A 16,353-nucleotide genomic window follows, 5' to 3' on the forward strand; every position below is an offset into this window, starting at 1 on the left:
GATTATACTATTGGTGACAGTGATGTCATCTTAGCAAACTATAGAATACATTACCCACAATGTTTTTTTTTTTTTTTTTTTTTTTTTTTTTTTTTTTTTTTTTTTNNNNTTTTTTTTTTTTTTTTTTTTTTTTTTTTTTTTTTTTTTTTTTTTTTTTTTTGATGTATAGAGAAGTGTTTTGGTTTGGTAGTGTGTAGAATGGAGTATACTACAAGTAGGATATTCTTTGCGTACTCAATTTTTATTTATGCATCTTAAAACTTTCTTTATATTATTTAATTGGTTATCTTTTTATATTGATTCAATATTGAACGATATTTTTAAGCAGTCTAATCATGATTTTTAAGTAGTTGTATATTAATTAGTACATCATTTTCTCGACCCATCTCTCCCCGAACCCATTTTATGTAAGATCTTCCACCAAACAGTAGTAGATGATGAGTTGCCATTGCAGAACAACGCTCTCAACGTTAAGTAGATTCATTAGAAGAATCGGGTTGTATATGCATTATGGCAAGTCGATTCTCCAAACTTCTTTTTTCTTTTTCAAATCATTTTGAATTTCATTGCACTTTTTCAATTTGACGTTAGGAATAGAATGTCTAATTGGTTTTTGTGTTCTAGGATTCTTGTCACAAAAGGGATCGAAAATTTGAAAAAAAGTCGCAAAAAGTCAGGTGCGAATAGGAGCAAAAAGGAGAAAATCGCGTAAGAGGAAAAGAAAGCAGATTGAAGAAGAAATTAGGTCAAATTTAACTTCAGATACAAACCCTAGGCTCGAAATTCGAACCTTAGTCTCAGTAGCCCGAGCCATCGAAACCATGGCTCGAAGCAAAACCTATTGCAACTTTGGATGTCCAACCCAAATGTAACGACCTAGGCCCACCACTAGTAGATATTGTCTTCTTTAGGCTTTCCCTTTTGGGCTTCCCCCAAAGTTTTTAAAACGTGTGTGCTAGGAAGAGGTTTCTACACCCTTATAAAGGGTGTTACGTTCTCCTCTACAACCGATGTGAGATCTCACACCAGATGTGAAGCCCACAACTCATCAACAATGCCCTCAGCTCACACGCAGATGCTAGCCTAGTCAACCCAGCTATCCACATGCGACCAAGCCTGAATCCAGCTCCATCCCATGGATGTCTAACCCAACGACCCTTGGCTCACACACCCTCTAGACCTGTCATATCCACACAGAAATTTGAGCAACCTGTGCTTGTCTCCATTTGTCACGTGCAACGCACGTGCGAAGCCGCCTCAAAATGTGGCTCAAGTGCCATTCAATCGAGATATCCCCCTATAGCCAGTGTACGTCGGCTTGGCGACTACCCTCAACTCTAGCATAGCTTAAACGATTTATTCGGCTTGGATTTAAGTTTTTGGACACCGTCTTACCATTTTGGATCGTTATAGAGCTGTGCTTTGACATATTTGGTATCATTTAAGGTTAGTATTACTATTATTTAGCCAGTTTAAAGTGTTTGGAGCTAAAAAGTTAAATTAGTTGATGGATGAATTAATTTCCTTAAATTTTCCTAAAACGATGTCATAGAATTACATAGGTGGAGTTGGATTTCAAGGAGTAGGATCAGGCTAGCACAAAGTGTATTTAGTAACTCTGGCTTAGACCAACCAAGTAAACAAACTTATTGGTGGAATGCCTTTGGGGTTGGTTGGATGACCTGAGCTGATATAAACCAAGACAACTCAGTCATGCAATATGAGCTTCAAGTTATGCAATATGACTTGAGCTGATATAAACGGAGACATCTCAATCATGCAATATGAGGTTCAAGTTACAAATTTTAGGTGGATCATAATATAAAATTATGACGTTTCATTAATGTATTTTAAGACTTTTTATTTACACTAGGTTACATTTACATAGTGGTTAATTATGGTCATAAATTAGGAATATTACAACTTTTGAAATGTCTCATGTAATGTTAAGAGTTTTATTTTGAGGCTATATAAAACCATTTGTACTTTCGTTTAGTCAAAGACTAAGTTTATTTGCAATTTATGTAGTTTAGGCGGCATGTTTAAAATCATTCAAGCTTGACATGATCTTTTGTGAAGTGATTTGAATCTCAAACAAGCGATCTTACCTTGATATTTGATCGATAAGATAATTTGAGTCTTACTTTCCCTTGGGATGAAATCAAATTGATATAGGAGGTTTTAACATTCGTCAACTAGGGGTCTGTAGATCCAGGCGCTTATGACGGTTCTTAGATTGAACTCGCTAGAGTTTCCATATCATGAGTATTGTATAAATGACACATACACTATGACCTATCTACGTGTCATTTTGTGTACGTTATGATATGATATGTTATATTATGAATTTATATAATGCATATCCTTCTAATGTATCAACCCATGTATGTCCTAATACCATATTCATGTTATGCCTTTGAGACATTGTTGACCTTGTATGATAATAGTGAAAGATATATCATGAATACTTATGCATGTCTCATTGAAGAGTTATGTCGTGAAAAGAATGGAAGTATGATGTGCACCATAACCATGTATTATGATTTGAAATTATGAGATCTCATGCATGTTGTTTGTCATGTGCACAGGATACTTCCCCAATATGTTTATTTACACATACACCATGATATGATATACACTCATTTTTTCTATTGATTTCTGGCAACGTGAGCATGTGCTAGCCTATAGTTAGGTCTAGAGGTATGTATAGGAGCCCACCTAGTAAATCATGTGTGCATGATTGAACCATGTATAGTGAAGTACCACACACCGAACTCTATGCAATAAGAAAGTAAAGCTCAATGAATAGTCATGAAAAAATAGGTTCTACCGTGAACCACATGTGATTGCATTTTCTAACCTCAACAGTCTGATTATGAGTATTTTTAAATACTCAAACCATGTTTTCTATTTTTTAAAGGTAAAGATAAGACTCCTATGTATGGATGAAGACGTTAATTAAGGAAGCAATATAAATAAAGTTAGTATTTGACACTTACATTTCTTTTTAAAGCTTGATATGAGAAGTTATTTTGTTATTTTCATTTACGCTATTGTAATGATGTTATCTTTAAATTTAAAATGAATATATGAACGTTTAAGTTCATGTCAACATTTAAAGTTAATTATTAAAAAAGATTCTTTTTTTTTTTTTTTGCAGATATTATCATGACATGCATTTAGTGGCGACCTTATTTAAAAAAAAAAAAAAAAGTACGGTCGTTATAAGTAGTCTCGTCTTGCATGTTGTTATTTGGCTTATGTTCTAAGTTTTAATGTTTTTTTTTTTTTTTTTTTTATAATTCAATCTATATCATTTAAAGAGTATCAACTAGATCTTCAAATGTAATGTCGAGCTTGGCACCTACGTCAATTTCTTTAACTTCTCATTACGTACTGAACTTTTGAGATTTTATTGATGAATTTAAAGGCTAATTTTCAAAAAAGGAAAAAAAGAGTGAGATTTTAGCCTCAATGTTCCCTTAGATTTGCAAGATTTATTGGACGTGTCAAGAGTGATTCCTCACAAGTTACAATATAGTTGATTTAAAATTATGAGAAAAATACTTTGAGGAAGATGGATTAAAAATCTAAAAGTTTGACAAAGAAATTAAGTTGATTTGAGTTCTGTGCAAGAAGATATAAAAATGCAAAGAAATTAAAAAGGAAGAATTCTCATCGAAATCTAGGTTTTTCGCATAGGCTGAAGGAGATCGAGGGATGCGTGTCAAACCACATGGGCAAGGAAGACGTCCATAATGCCAACATGTGTTACAAACTAGGGGGAATAACTTGTCAACTTACCAATAGAAACACGTATCGCTAGCGAATCAGATCATCCGACCCGCACCACGACCCTAAAATGTGACTCGCATCTGTTTGACCAACTTGACCTGGCTTCCTTGACCCACAACTGTAAACACCGTTGTGCTCGTGGTATTCTCTTGTAGCGCGTGAGCGCACGTGGGGAAGTGCATGAATGACCTTTTTCCTCTGTCCTATCTTTATTTACTTGTTTTTTTTTTGTCTTGATTTCAATCTTAAATATATTTATCTCAATTAGGATGCTATATAGAATTTATAAAATTTCTGGTCACTTTGCTAGCAAGCAATTGAATTAGAGAAGGTATGCAACAATGAAGTAAGTAACCACATGGATTCTAGGAAGTAATAATAGTCAATCTTTTTACTAGCATAACTGTATTACTCCTCGCATGATGTTTTGGACTTTTTTCTACTACTTATACGTAATCGTGCTAATACAAAGGATGAAAAATTGTATATATGCGCTTGGGTGCTTGATAGATGTTATCACCCCATAGAGCATGTGTGACTGTATGCACAATTTATTGTACAATAACTCTAGGTGATTGAATGTGTGATTCTCCCTGTAGTAAAACAAAACTAGGGTTTGAACATCAGTTTAGCTAGACAATGACCTAGGTTGAAACGTCTCCAGTAGTCCGAGTACATTATAATCATGAGAGAGGATCAGAGGGTATAGCCCTTAGTGCTCCCAAACGAACCAGACTCGAAGAGTCGAAACCAAGAAACCTAGTGTCATGAATCCATCCCACAGTTACAAAACTACCTTAGGGACCTAGAAAACCACCGCAACAACCCGGGTAGACAAAGGTAGCCGCCTAGGTCGGGAGCAGCCGGTATAATGTTTGTGGAGCTTCCACATCCCTTTCCACTATGGTACAATATCGTTGAGCTAGACTCGAGGTTGATTAGGGACATGTGACTTGATAATATGCTAAGATTATCCTACACGGTGGATCCGTATAGGGAGCTAACACTGGTCATGCGGGTAATTAATAGAGCTAACACGTATAGAGGGGTCGCTCCTCCCCAACTTTTGACGACTACATGACATGTAGGATGAGTTACTAGTAAACCTCTCATTGATGACCAACAAGTTAACATTCACCATGTTGACCCCACCTAATAAAGATAGTTCTTGAAGTACGGATAATGATTAAAACTAGCTACCCAAATCTCTGAATCGTGTGAGCCCTCCACCTAAAGCATAGCATAAAGCCCGTGATCACCTATTAGATCAATAATGCGATGATAGCCTACAAGTATGTTGTTTACTAATACTCACCCATTTCTATATTTTCTTTTTCAAGTGCATGATGTTGTTGGTCCTAGTGAAAGGGTGCTTGGGATCTCAGTAGCTATAGAGGGGTATCAACGTGGAGCGTCTATACTTTTCTCATGTGACATACCATATACATTTTTTGTATCCCCATCTCGTTCTCTCTGTATTTTTTTTTTTTTTCTCTCGTAAATCTTTAAAAATCTATGTCATGTAAAAATCCAAAAAGTGGAAAAGAGAATTGGAAAAGAGAATTTTACCTAAAACTTAAAAAAAACATAAAGGACATTCTGATAGAAAGGAAAGCAATGGTGTGTGTCCTTAATAGCTTTTGTAAAAGCATGTGGGTGATGCCATCTCGCCGCCCTTCGCATCCCATTGGCTCAATCCCAATACTTAGAGACTTAATGTCAAAGCTTTTAAATATTCAATCATCTAACACCAAATGTGAACACTTTTTTATTTCTCATCTTTATTTAGAAACTTCATTATCTTGGTCTTCAGAATTAGATTATCCACTCATTTCAGCTTATTGTTCAATTTTGTTGTGATTAACATTTTAATACAAGAAGATGACTCTAAGTTAGTTTTGTTTAAATAATGATTTTGTTTTCCAAAAACTATGGTAGTTGATACCGACAGATATAGAATTAATGTATCGTATGATTTTGTTCTTTCCTATTTATATAATGATTTTGACTTGTGGATATTTGTACCCGATTTCATGCTCTAAATTTATTTTGCTTTTATATAGTTTGATATAAAATAATCAAACTTTGAAAACTTGATCTAAAAGAGTAGGGTTTTTTAGCTTCTAGTATATCATTGTGAAAAAAGATAAGAGTATTGGGAGAGCTAGATAGGACGCACTAGACAGACGCTTCGAGCTCCCAAACTCTCCCCTAATTCTAAGAGTTAGCAAACACCAACAAAAGAAATGTAGAATGAGGTGAGCATAAAATTACTCAGTAGGAAGTCTACATGTAAGCCAAAAATTTTGAGCTTCATGATTGGCCAGGTTATGAGATAGATTTATCTCATTGCATCTAATCCCTAATAAGTTATCGAAGTTTCGAACAGTTCTTTTGTCCATAACAAACCCTCTCTAGGTCTGGAGGTTATTCACCAATTTCTAGCACCGTAGATCTACTCGACAACTTATCTTAGCTCGGAGTGAAGTATCTTTACTGCTCTTTTGACCTAGTTAGCTTGCTACACCACAACAATGAGTGACTGGTATCCCAAAGCCACGGTCTCATAAAATCCAATATCGCACCTATTGGTCTAAACATCAATCATGGAAGGTTATCCAGTAAACTCTTCTACATGGTCAGATATTCATTTTGATCCTAGGGAAATGACCTTATGTGCTTGCCAGCTACTTATTAAGATACCTACGTGGTCTCATACATTTTCTCAGGATTTTATCCTAAGAATATTTCAATAATTTTATCATAATATACACGATGTACACATCAAATTTACCCTTCTAAAGTCCTATTCATCTATATTCTAACCACCTAAGGCAAGATACGCTAGCATGACCTAGTGATCCCTACACATGTTATTTGAAGAAAGTCTGAATAACTACTTATCTTAGCAGTGCGTGCCATCTAAATCTTACTTTTTTTCGTTAGTTAGGAACTCCAAATTTCTTGAAATTTCTATGGTAGGCAATTATTCAAGTTAATTTAATGGAAGTATCAAAATCAAAGAAAAAAATGAACGGGAGTCAAATTAGGCCAAAAATTCCACCTTACGCACCCTCATGCACGGCTGGAGGGTCGTCCACATGCAAGTAGGTCATGTGCGTCTAGGAGGAGTAGACACGTCCTTTGTATGACCACGTTTGGGTCATAAGGCGTGCATTCGAGTCTCGAGACGTAACCTACCTTTGAATTTTCTAAGCGTCCTCCTTCAAATCCTCGTGTTTTCTTCATTTCTTAATGGATTTAGACCATTCAAAAGTCCAAATTGAATATCCTCAAGGCTCTGCTCTAATCATCTTTCGTGAATGAACTTTGATCATAAAACACCTGCAAGCAGTTGGTCTCGAGTGTTGTGTTGTCATGTATCCTTCAAATCAAGTAATACTATTACTTTTTACTTAGGCTCACTAACCTCTGTCTAAGACGCCTAATTGGTGTACACAACAAAGAGTATAATTCTAAAATTCATCGGTTTATTAAGACCAAATCTAATGACGATATAAATTCATTTATAAGGTTTAAATCTTTTTTAATATTATATTATTAAAATATATATGAAAGCGTGTGTAAGATTTGGATTAAAATTTAGAAGATAAAAGGGGGAGGGGAAAAGAGAAAGGTTGTAGGGCCCACATGTAACCGACTATGTATGTTAGGAAGGAACCTTTTTGGTGGGAGTTAGAATTTGGGAGAGAGAATAGTTGAAAGCACAACGAATATATTTTCTTTGCCTTTCATTATCCCTCACCACAAAATAAATAAATAAATAATAAAAAGGTCAAACAAAAAGTGATCCTCAACTCAAAACTCCACCATTATTACCCATGCACCCACACATCTATTGCCTACCTACCTTTCTACAAATTTTTACCTTTTTACCTTTTTACTCCTTCCAAACTCCACTTCAACCTTAAAACTATTAACTATTAACGTGCTGTCAACTTATTTAAATAAAAGTGGTCACTACCTAGCTTAATATGGTATGTTGGGATATGGAGTGATACCTGTTTATCATCGTAAAGAAGATATATTTGATCTAGATATATAGACGTAGATATTTAGTAAAGATTTAGTAGATATATATATATATGGTAGATATCTAATAAAGATTTGATAACTACATTTGCTACAATTGTGGGAAGAAGGGTCCAGAGATTGTTGGTCCAAGAAAAAAATCTGCCGAAAGCAATGTTGCATCCTCCAACATGGAGATGGAGGAGGAATGTGATGCAGAAGTACTATATGCCATAGAAGAAGATGAGCTAGCACTCATGGCGATGATGGGAGACTATATCAATTATGAGAATGGTTTGATCATTAATTCAGGATACTCAAACCATATGATTGACGATCAAAGTGGTGCAATGGAAGAGGGGTGGCCCTCAGAGAAAGAAGTATTGCCAGGCCTTGAACAAATTGAAGAAATTCTTTTGACGGGAGAGCAAACTGAAGAGATTCTTCCACATAAGACGAGGGAGAAAACTGTACACATTTGCTTAAGTGCTAATGTGCCTGAAGATTCAAGTGACACTAGTGTTGGTGAGAAAGAAGTGACTCAACCAAGCGAACCTAATGAAAAACAAAGGGCACCTCAACAACTAAGACAGTTAGAAATAATCTAAAAGCCAAGTCTAGAGTATGCCAACGCAACTATTGTAGAAGTGGGAGTTAATAAGCCAAAGATATATGAGGATGTATTACAAAACTCGGTTTGGCAGAAAGCAATTGAGAAAGAAATTATAGCCCAGGAGCAAAATCAAACTTGGGAACTAGTGCCAAGATCAAGAGATGTTAAATCTATCTTTTGCAAGTGGATTTACAAAATAAAGTGTACCTCAGATGGATCAATCGTGAGATACAAAACTCAGACTGTAGATCCAAGGGTCTCTCAATAATATAGACTAGACTATGATGAAACGTTTAGTCCAGTGGCAAAGATCATTAACGTACAAGTTCCTCTAGTACTTGCGATAAATAAAGATTGGAAATTATGGTAGATGAATATGAATAATGTTTTCTTGCATGGAGAGTTGGACCAAGAGATCTACATGAACCAACCAAATTGATTTGAGAATGAAGTTGGAGTCATTAGCTAGTACATGCGAAGTCTGAAGAAGCTTCCTTTGGATGCTGCTCGACGGACCTTGAGATATGTCAAATGATATCATGATACTCGAAGGTCAAATATCAGGTATGTGTTCAAACTCAGTTCGAGGACAATCTTTTGGTGTAGGAAAAGACACCCAACAGTATCATTGTCTATTAGATATAGAGAGTACAAAGCAGCGACTGGAGCAGCTCAGAAAAGTACATTGTTGAAACTCTTGATGGAAGATTGGCACCAGAAAATTGACTATCCAATGCCACTTCATTGCGACAACCAATTTGCAATTCACCTTGCAGAAAATTCTGTGTTTCATGCTATAACAAAGTATGTGGAGGTACACTACCATTTCATTAGAGAAAAAGTCTTGAAGGAAGAAATTGAGATGCAGCAAATCAAGACAGATGACCAAGTGGCAGACTTATTTACAAAAGTGCTGAACACTGGCAAACATGAGAGTTTTCATTGTCAGCTCCACATGGTGCAACGAATGAGGACTAGCTGGGGAAGTGTTTGAGTAATTATATTTATGTTAAGAAAATGATTTATCTAGAATAAATTTAGGAAAATGATTTAGAGATTCTAGAAATAAATTTAGGAAAATGATTTAGGTATTTTAGAAAAACGTTGAGAAATTTTAAGAATAGATGGGCTACTATCTAGTATAAATACTCTCCCTCTACTTAGTTCATCATCCCAAGCAATCCCAAACAATACAAAGCTGTAATTGTTTCTACATTTCTAAATCTATTCTTGATTGGTCCTAATAAAATGTGTGAGTGTTTCCCACAAAGAGTTGTGTTCAACAATATCATCGTCATCGTCAATTGTACATGGGTGTCTTGCCTTTACTTGAAATAGAAGAGTATTTTAAGAAATACTCAGTAAGTAACCCCGCTATTAGGGTCGGAAAATGCAAACACATGCAACTCATGATCTATGGACCTATCATTAAAACCATCATGGAGTGGTCTCCTATCTGGATAAATTTGGATTTATATTGCTATCCTCTTTTATCTCTTGCAAGTGAGTTTCTGTGAGGCGGCTGATGTTGGTTGGCAGGTTGTGGGCGTAAGGGGAGCGTGGTAAGCTATGGGTGCGAAAATTTCGACACCTCGTGAAATTTTTGTGCTTTTTTCAACGACGGGATTTTTTTTTTAACGGACTGTTACATAAATGGTTAAGTTGATTATTATGAATTCGGAACAAATTTTAAGTTAACTATTTTTTTTTTTTTTTGTTGAAACATGTATAAAAAGAGACAAGGCACTATTTTAGAATTGGATAGTTAATACTCGTTGGATTTATATATATTGCACTTAGAAAACGATAGATAAAATAGTAATGTGTGACTTAGACTCTTTCACGGGAGGTTCTAATAAAATATTGTCGATCAAATGCAATTCAATTTGAAAATTCAATAAATCTTAAAACTTATCATAAACACCACATGGGTTCAAATAGTAGTGGGTTTTCGGATCGCCCTTTATGTAGTCTCTCGTTCCCTATCAGAACCGGTTATATCCTACACAATTACTCCCCAAATAGTTTCATTCTCGTTGTTCACCTTAGATGTCGTGGAGATATATTAAGTTCTAGGATGTCTAGGTGGATTAGATCACAGCTTGTGTTTCCCGGTTGGGGTTAGCTCTCGTGAATGGATAGGAGCATAATGTATAATAATAATGTATTATTTAATTTTTTGTATGGTCTTAGATTACGTGCTTTACAGCTCTCCGAGCATCATTAACTCCTTCACTATACCCATTACAATAATTGAGACCTTAAAGAAAGGCTCATAAAAATTTATAATCATATTCAATTTGAAAATTATGCCTCATTAATTTTCTATTTTCCACTTACCCACTTCTAAATGCGCTTCCTTTATTTATTTATTTTTTTTCTCCTTAATTCTTTTGATTATAAACATTTGAGAAATTTTGAGATCAAATTAAATTATTATCTTATTAAATAACAAACCCAATTCAACCTAACTATAATATATATTTTATATTTTATGGATTGAATTAATTCGAGTGATTCAAGTTGTTCATTCGAATTTTTGTTTTATATAAAAATAAAATTTTCATTCCTAAAAAATATGTTATTTTAAAATATTTAATAACTAAAAAATTAATAGTTAAAATTTATTTTTGAAAATGGTGGGAAAATAAATAATAAAAAATAAATAAATATATGTATATATGATTGTATAGGAAAAAATATATTAAAAAAATAGATTTTGGGACAACATATTCTAGATTTAAGTAGCTTATGTACCAACCTAACCCACTTAACTAACAAAGTTCTCATTTATTTGAACTCAACCTAAACCAAACTGTACGAGTAAGGTTGGGTTGATCAGATGTTTTAACACCCCGACCTTAAATAAATATACGTAGTTTTTATACCGATTTGGAATATGAGTCGGACATAATTAGGTCGCTAATGGAGATGGAGGTGATGAATGAATGAGGTCACCAAGGGAGGAAAACAGCTGCCAAGCAAACCAAACAGGCTTGGGAAAACAAGAAGTTGTTTACTTTATTACACCAATATCCTATGTGTTTGACTTTTTGAGAGAGGAGGCATGGCAAAACAGTATCCAATGAGAAACAGACATGTGTCATGCTCGAAATCCTCAAGATTTTGGGGGGCCAACCAAGTGTTAATGGCGGTGGTCAAATTGCAGAGGTTCTACGCTTTGACTTGTTGTGTTCCGACAAAGATTAGGACAAAAAGTGATGGAGGAGGAACGCAATGAATTTTGTTCTGTTTTTTGTTTTTTCCCCTTATTTGATTTTCATAAAATTGCTGCCACCGAGACATTCCACGTCAAATCTTATAATGATTTTCTATTCCTTTTTGTTTTTTTTTTTTTTTACTTTAAAACATTTTAATGTCATTTTATTTTGAATTTATTAAAACATTAATTAACGGATCTATAGTCATGAATTTTTTTTTTTTTAATGAAATATTTCAAATCAACTCATGATCTTATACGTTTAGTTTAAAACAAGAAATAAAAATAACATCGAAAAAAACTAAGCCTTCACATGATTTTCAATACAAAAATGAAAAGCTAACTATTAAACTATTATTTGAAAACAATGCATACTACTTTCCTATTTTAGCTTCCATGACCATTTCAGCATTTACCGTCATCCTTACTGGAACACTTTACCTTTATCTGAAAAATAATGGTGCACGTGACTTGAGTATTGAGTATTTTAAGAAATACTCAGTAAGTAATCCCATTATTGAGGTCAGATAGTGCAAACACACACATTCATGATGAGATCTATCTTTTTAAACAACATAGTATGACCTTGAGCTCTTTCCAGACTGAAAAGGGTTGGATGTGTGGTACTTCCTCAAAAATGACCCACACACGCAGTATCCCAATGCACGTGACATACATATACGCATGAGGTTCCCATGACTTAAAATCATAGCATATAATAAGACATTTCATGTTTCCTTTCATCCATGTCATAACAAACATATGAGTCAGGTATGTATAATATTCATCATGGCTTTCATCTTGCATCATCATAACATGACTTCATATGGTAAGGCATAGCATTAAATACATAGTATTTCCTTTCATTCCTACCATGACACAATAGAACATCACATACATACATAACATGGCAATCATACGTCATCACACCACATACATAAACGTAGCATAACATTATGATGCAGGTAGGGGTCACGAGGCATGCATCATCATACATTATCTAATTATTCCAACACGAACAGTGAAGTCACTTGTTTGGCCTTAGCAGAAATCCCTAACTATTTTATAGTTGATATGAGATCATCCTTAGCATTCAATTTAACCTATGAATACCCATACCACATCCTTAGGACATATTATTAAATTTAGTTTAGTTGAGCTAAACATAGTAATAACTCCCAATTTTAGCTAAAAAGAAATATTTAATTTAAATAAATACAAGTCTTATTAACCTCAAATTCCCTCTCTAAAGTCAAAAATAGGTTTGAGAGGGTCGAAAACATAGGAAGTGATATCAAAATTGATTACTAAGCCGAATAAGCTATTTTCAAGTCGTCGGAGCCGAGTGAGCCAAGTTGAGTGAGCACGCCGACGGACAGGTTGAGACGAGTCGCGACTGGGGTAGGAGCACGCGTTTGGCACGTACGTGGCTAGGGAAACGCGGGTCGTTGCTTGGGTCGAGACGTGGACTTCGGGTCGAGTCTATGCAAGTTGCGGGTCGTGTTCCCTATGGGTCGTGGGCCGTGCACATTCATGTTCCTTGGGCTGTTGAAGCTCACATCGGCGTGGATCACCCAATTCAAATGTTCAACCCGAGAATTCGTCTTCTCCACCCGCCTTCTGAAACCGCTGCCCTAACTCCCGCACTTCTCTGATTTGCACTCCGACAGCCTCACTCTGATTTTGGCCACCGTTCGTTAACCAATCACTAGCATAACAACACCGAGAGCACTCTTAAAGCATTTGTGTCGCTACAACCTACTAAAACCCTAGATCGAAGCGTGTCGGCGACTTAGATCTGTCGGTGTATGCTCCTAATTTCTCTCGGGAGTCTCTCGAAGTGTGTTGTGAGTTGCAGAGCGAAAGCGAAAATGTATTAACCCACTACTCTAAACTGCAAGGGGCTTGGGTTGATATCACCAAACAATGGGCTTTCCTCGATCACTCATAAACAATACTAAATATGATTATATTCCATAATTGTTACAATTGGTGCAATTTTGGTTGCTTTCAATCAATACTAGGAAACTCATTAATTATTAAAAAAAAAAATGAACCAAAACAAACATCGATCCGAGCATAGCTCATGGAATACAAAGATCGATCCGAGCTAGCTCATTGAATATAGCCTAGTGAATAAAGGAACCGATTACCTCCCTAGTGCTCAAAAGTTCAATCTCAAAGAAACCAAATTCATCCGAAGTTTGAAGATTTATCCTTCAAATCTCCAAAACTAAGGAAATATACACAAACAGGTGAACACATACAATATATACATATCAGGGAGCTCAATTATGAACAGATCTCAAACTCATGATAATGAAGAACTCATTTGTTCATACCTTTTGGCCTCCTCAATTCGACCAAACCGAGTTAGAATCGCAATGACGAACGAGTAATGTTCTTCAGATGCCTTAATCTTATACGTAACAGTCATCAGCTTGAAGATGCGCAGCGCATCATCAACAAAACCACCTTCATTACAAACAGATAAAACCACTTTGAAAGTGAAATGGTTTGGAGTGAAACCAGAGGATCTCATTTGATCAAACAAATGGATTGCTTCCTCTAACTCTCCATTGTTTCCATAAGCTTCAATAATGGCAGTCCATGTCATTGCCCCCTTAACAGGGACTGCTTCAAACACCATTTTTGCCATTTTTACAGCTCCACATTTCCCATATAGCTTCACGAGTTTGGACGAAACGAAATGGACTGACTCGAAGTTCCTCTTCAAAACTTGCCCATGTATCTCCTTCCCCATCTTCAACAGTTTTAGTTCACTGCATACAAAGAGGATTCTTGACATGGCTACAGTGTCTGGTCGATGCTTTGATAGCTGCATAACTCTGAATATATCAATAGCTTCATACAGACACTGATTTTCTATGTAGGAATCAATCATTGTTGTCCATAAGATCACATTTCTTTGCTCCATGGCGTTGAAAAGCTTTAGAGAATAGTCCAGTACTCCACATTTTGAATACATTACCATCAAGGATGAAACAATGGATACATTTGGTAGGAAGTAGTTCTTCAAAGCGTATGCATGAATCTCCTTTCCAGGTTTGAGAGCCCTCAACTTGGCGCAAACTGGAAGAATTGTAGCAACCGTAACGACGTCTGGTCTAAACCCTTCCTGCTGCATCCAAATGACTGATCTTACAGCTTGCTCTAGCCTGCCATTTAAAGCATAACCAGACATCAAAGCAGTCCAACAGATAGCATTCCTCTCCATGGAACCATAAAAAACCGCTCTGCCCAAACCTATGTCTCCACATTTGCAATACATATCAATCAAAGCAGATTGAATATATATCAGCTTTGAATAGTTCTTTGTCTTTATAACAAAAGCATGAACTTCCTGGCCTAATCTCCTAGCCCCGACGTCTCCAATAACAGGAAGAATCGATGTCAGTATGACCGAATTCGGTCTAATTCCATCGTCGATCATCCTCCTTGTATATTCCAAAGCTTCCCTTTGAAGTCTATTGTGAGCAAAACCAGCAATCATTGATCCCCAAACTACAATATCTCTCTCAGTAATTTCATCGAACATCTGGCGGGCAAGCTTGATCTTACCACATTTGAAGTACATATCAATCAAAGTTGTCCCAAGAATTGAACTGCCAACCAATCCATTTTTAATCAAAAGGGCATGGGCCCTAAGCCCCTGGGTAAGCGCCGATGCACCTGCAAAACTCTTAATGATATTAGCAAAAGAGTAAACGTTCAATTCAACCCCCAATCTTCGCATTTCTGCATATGTCGAGAGTATGCTACGGTAATCCTGTCGACCTGCCATTACAGTGCCTCTAAGCAACGCATTCCAAGGATAAACACTTCTGCTAGAACTTTCATCAAATAGCTTCTGTGCATCTTCCAAAGACCCACAAGCAGTATACATATGAACAAGCCTCGTACGCAGAAATTCATTGTTTTCAAGTCCATTTATCCGAATATGAGCGTGAACCTGTTTCGCGTTAGCCAAAGATTTGGCTCTAACACAAGCAGTAATAAGAGAAGAAAATGTAGTCGCATTAGCTGGGATGCCTCGTTGATCCAAATAGTCCATAATCGTAAGCGCCTCTTTGAGCTTATTTTGGCGCGCAAATCTTTGAATATCCTTGTAAATGGCATGTGGGTTCTTGGTGTGAAGTGGCAAAGATTCAGGAAAAGCATCTCTCTCAGCAAAAACTGGGCGTTTTCTGTTCTGAAATTTGGCAACTACTTTGTTTCTTAAGGGCGGTGTATCGGTCAGTGTCTGTGTCGAGGTTTTGATTCGGGACAGTCGGTGGCCAGAATTGGAATTAGCGGCGGCGAAGGCGACGGCGAGAGGATTTGGAGGGAAAGGTTGAAGATGAAGGGACAGAGTGAACGAGGACGAAATTTCCATTACTGGTTGCGTTGGAATTTCAAAAGGTTTACAAAAGGTTGACTATCAAATCCTAAACAAGTGACCCACCAACTATAGGATTGGGAAAGGCATACACATCTAAACATGTAGGAACTAAAATAAAATAAAATACGAAATCTCTTGGTGTAATTTAAAACAAACTAACACCCCAGTTAAAAACAAATCAAAATCTAATGTAATTCCGTGATGTTCGAAGTTTATTTTTAAATGGGGTATGAGTTCGGGATACAAATTCAAACTAAATAAAAAGATCCAAATATACCGGTAGGATTGGCG

General features: G+C 36.0%; 1 protein-coding gene across 1 annotated transcript; it reads right to left on the reverse strand.

Annotated features, from left to right (window-relative positions):
- Nucleotides 1-12,969: 12,969 nt before the first annotated feature.
- Nucleotides 12,970-16,064, reverse strand: LOC111471998 (pentatricopeptide repeat-containing protein At1g71460, chloroplastic). Its single transcript, XM_023117692.1, has one exon. It carries the CDS (start codon nt 16,054-16,056, stop codon nt 13,972-13,974), a length of 2,085 nt encoding a protein of 694 aa, XP_022973460.1. The 5' UTR covers nt 16,057-16,064; the 3' UTR covers nt 12,970-13,971.
- Between the last annotated feature and the right edge of the window lie 289 nt (nt 16,065-16,353).

The sequence above is a fragment of the Cucurbita maxima genome, unplaced genomic scaffold, assembly GCF_002738345.1.
Source record: "Cucurbita maxima cultivar Rimu unplaced genomic scaffold, Cmax_1.0 Cma_Scf00061, whole genome shotgun sequence".
Lineage (NCBI taxonomy): Eukaryota > Viridiplantae > Streptophyta > Magnoliopsida > Cucurbitales > Cucurbitaceae > Cucurbita > Cucurbita maxima.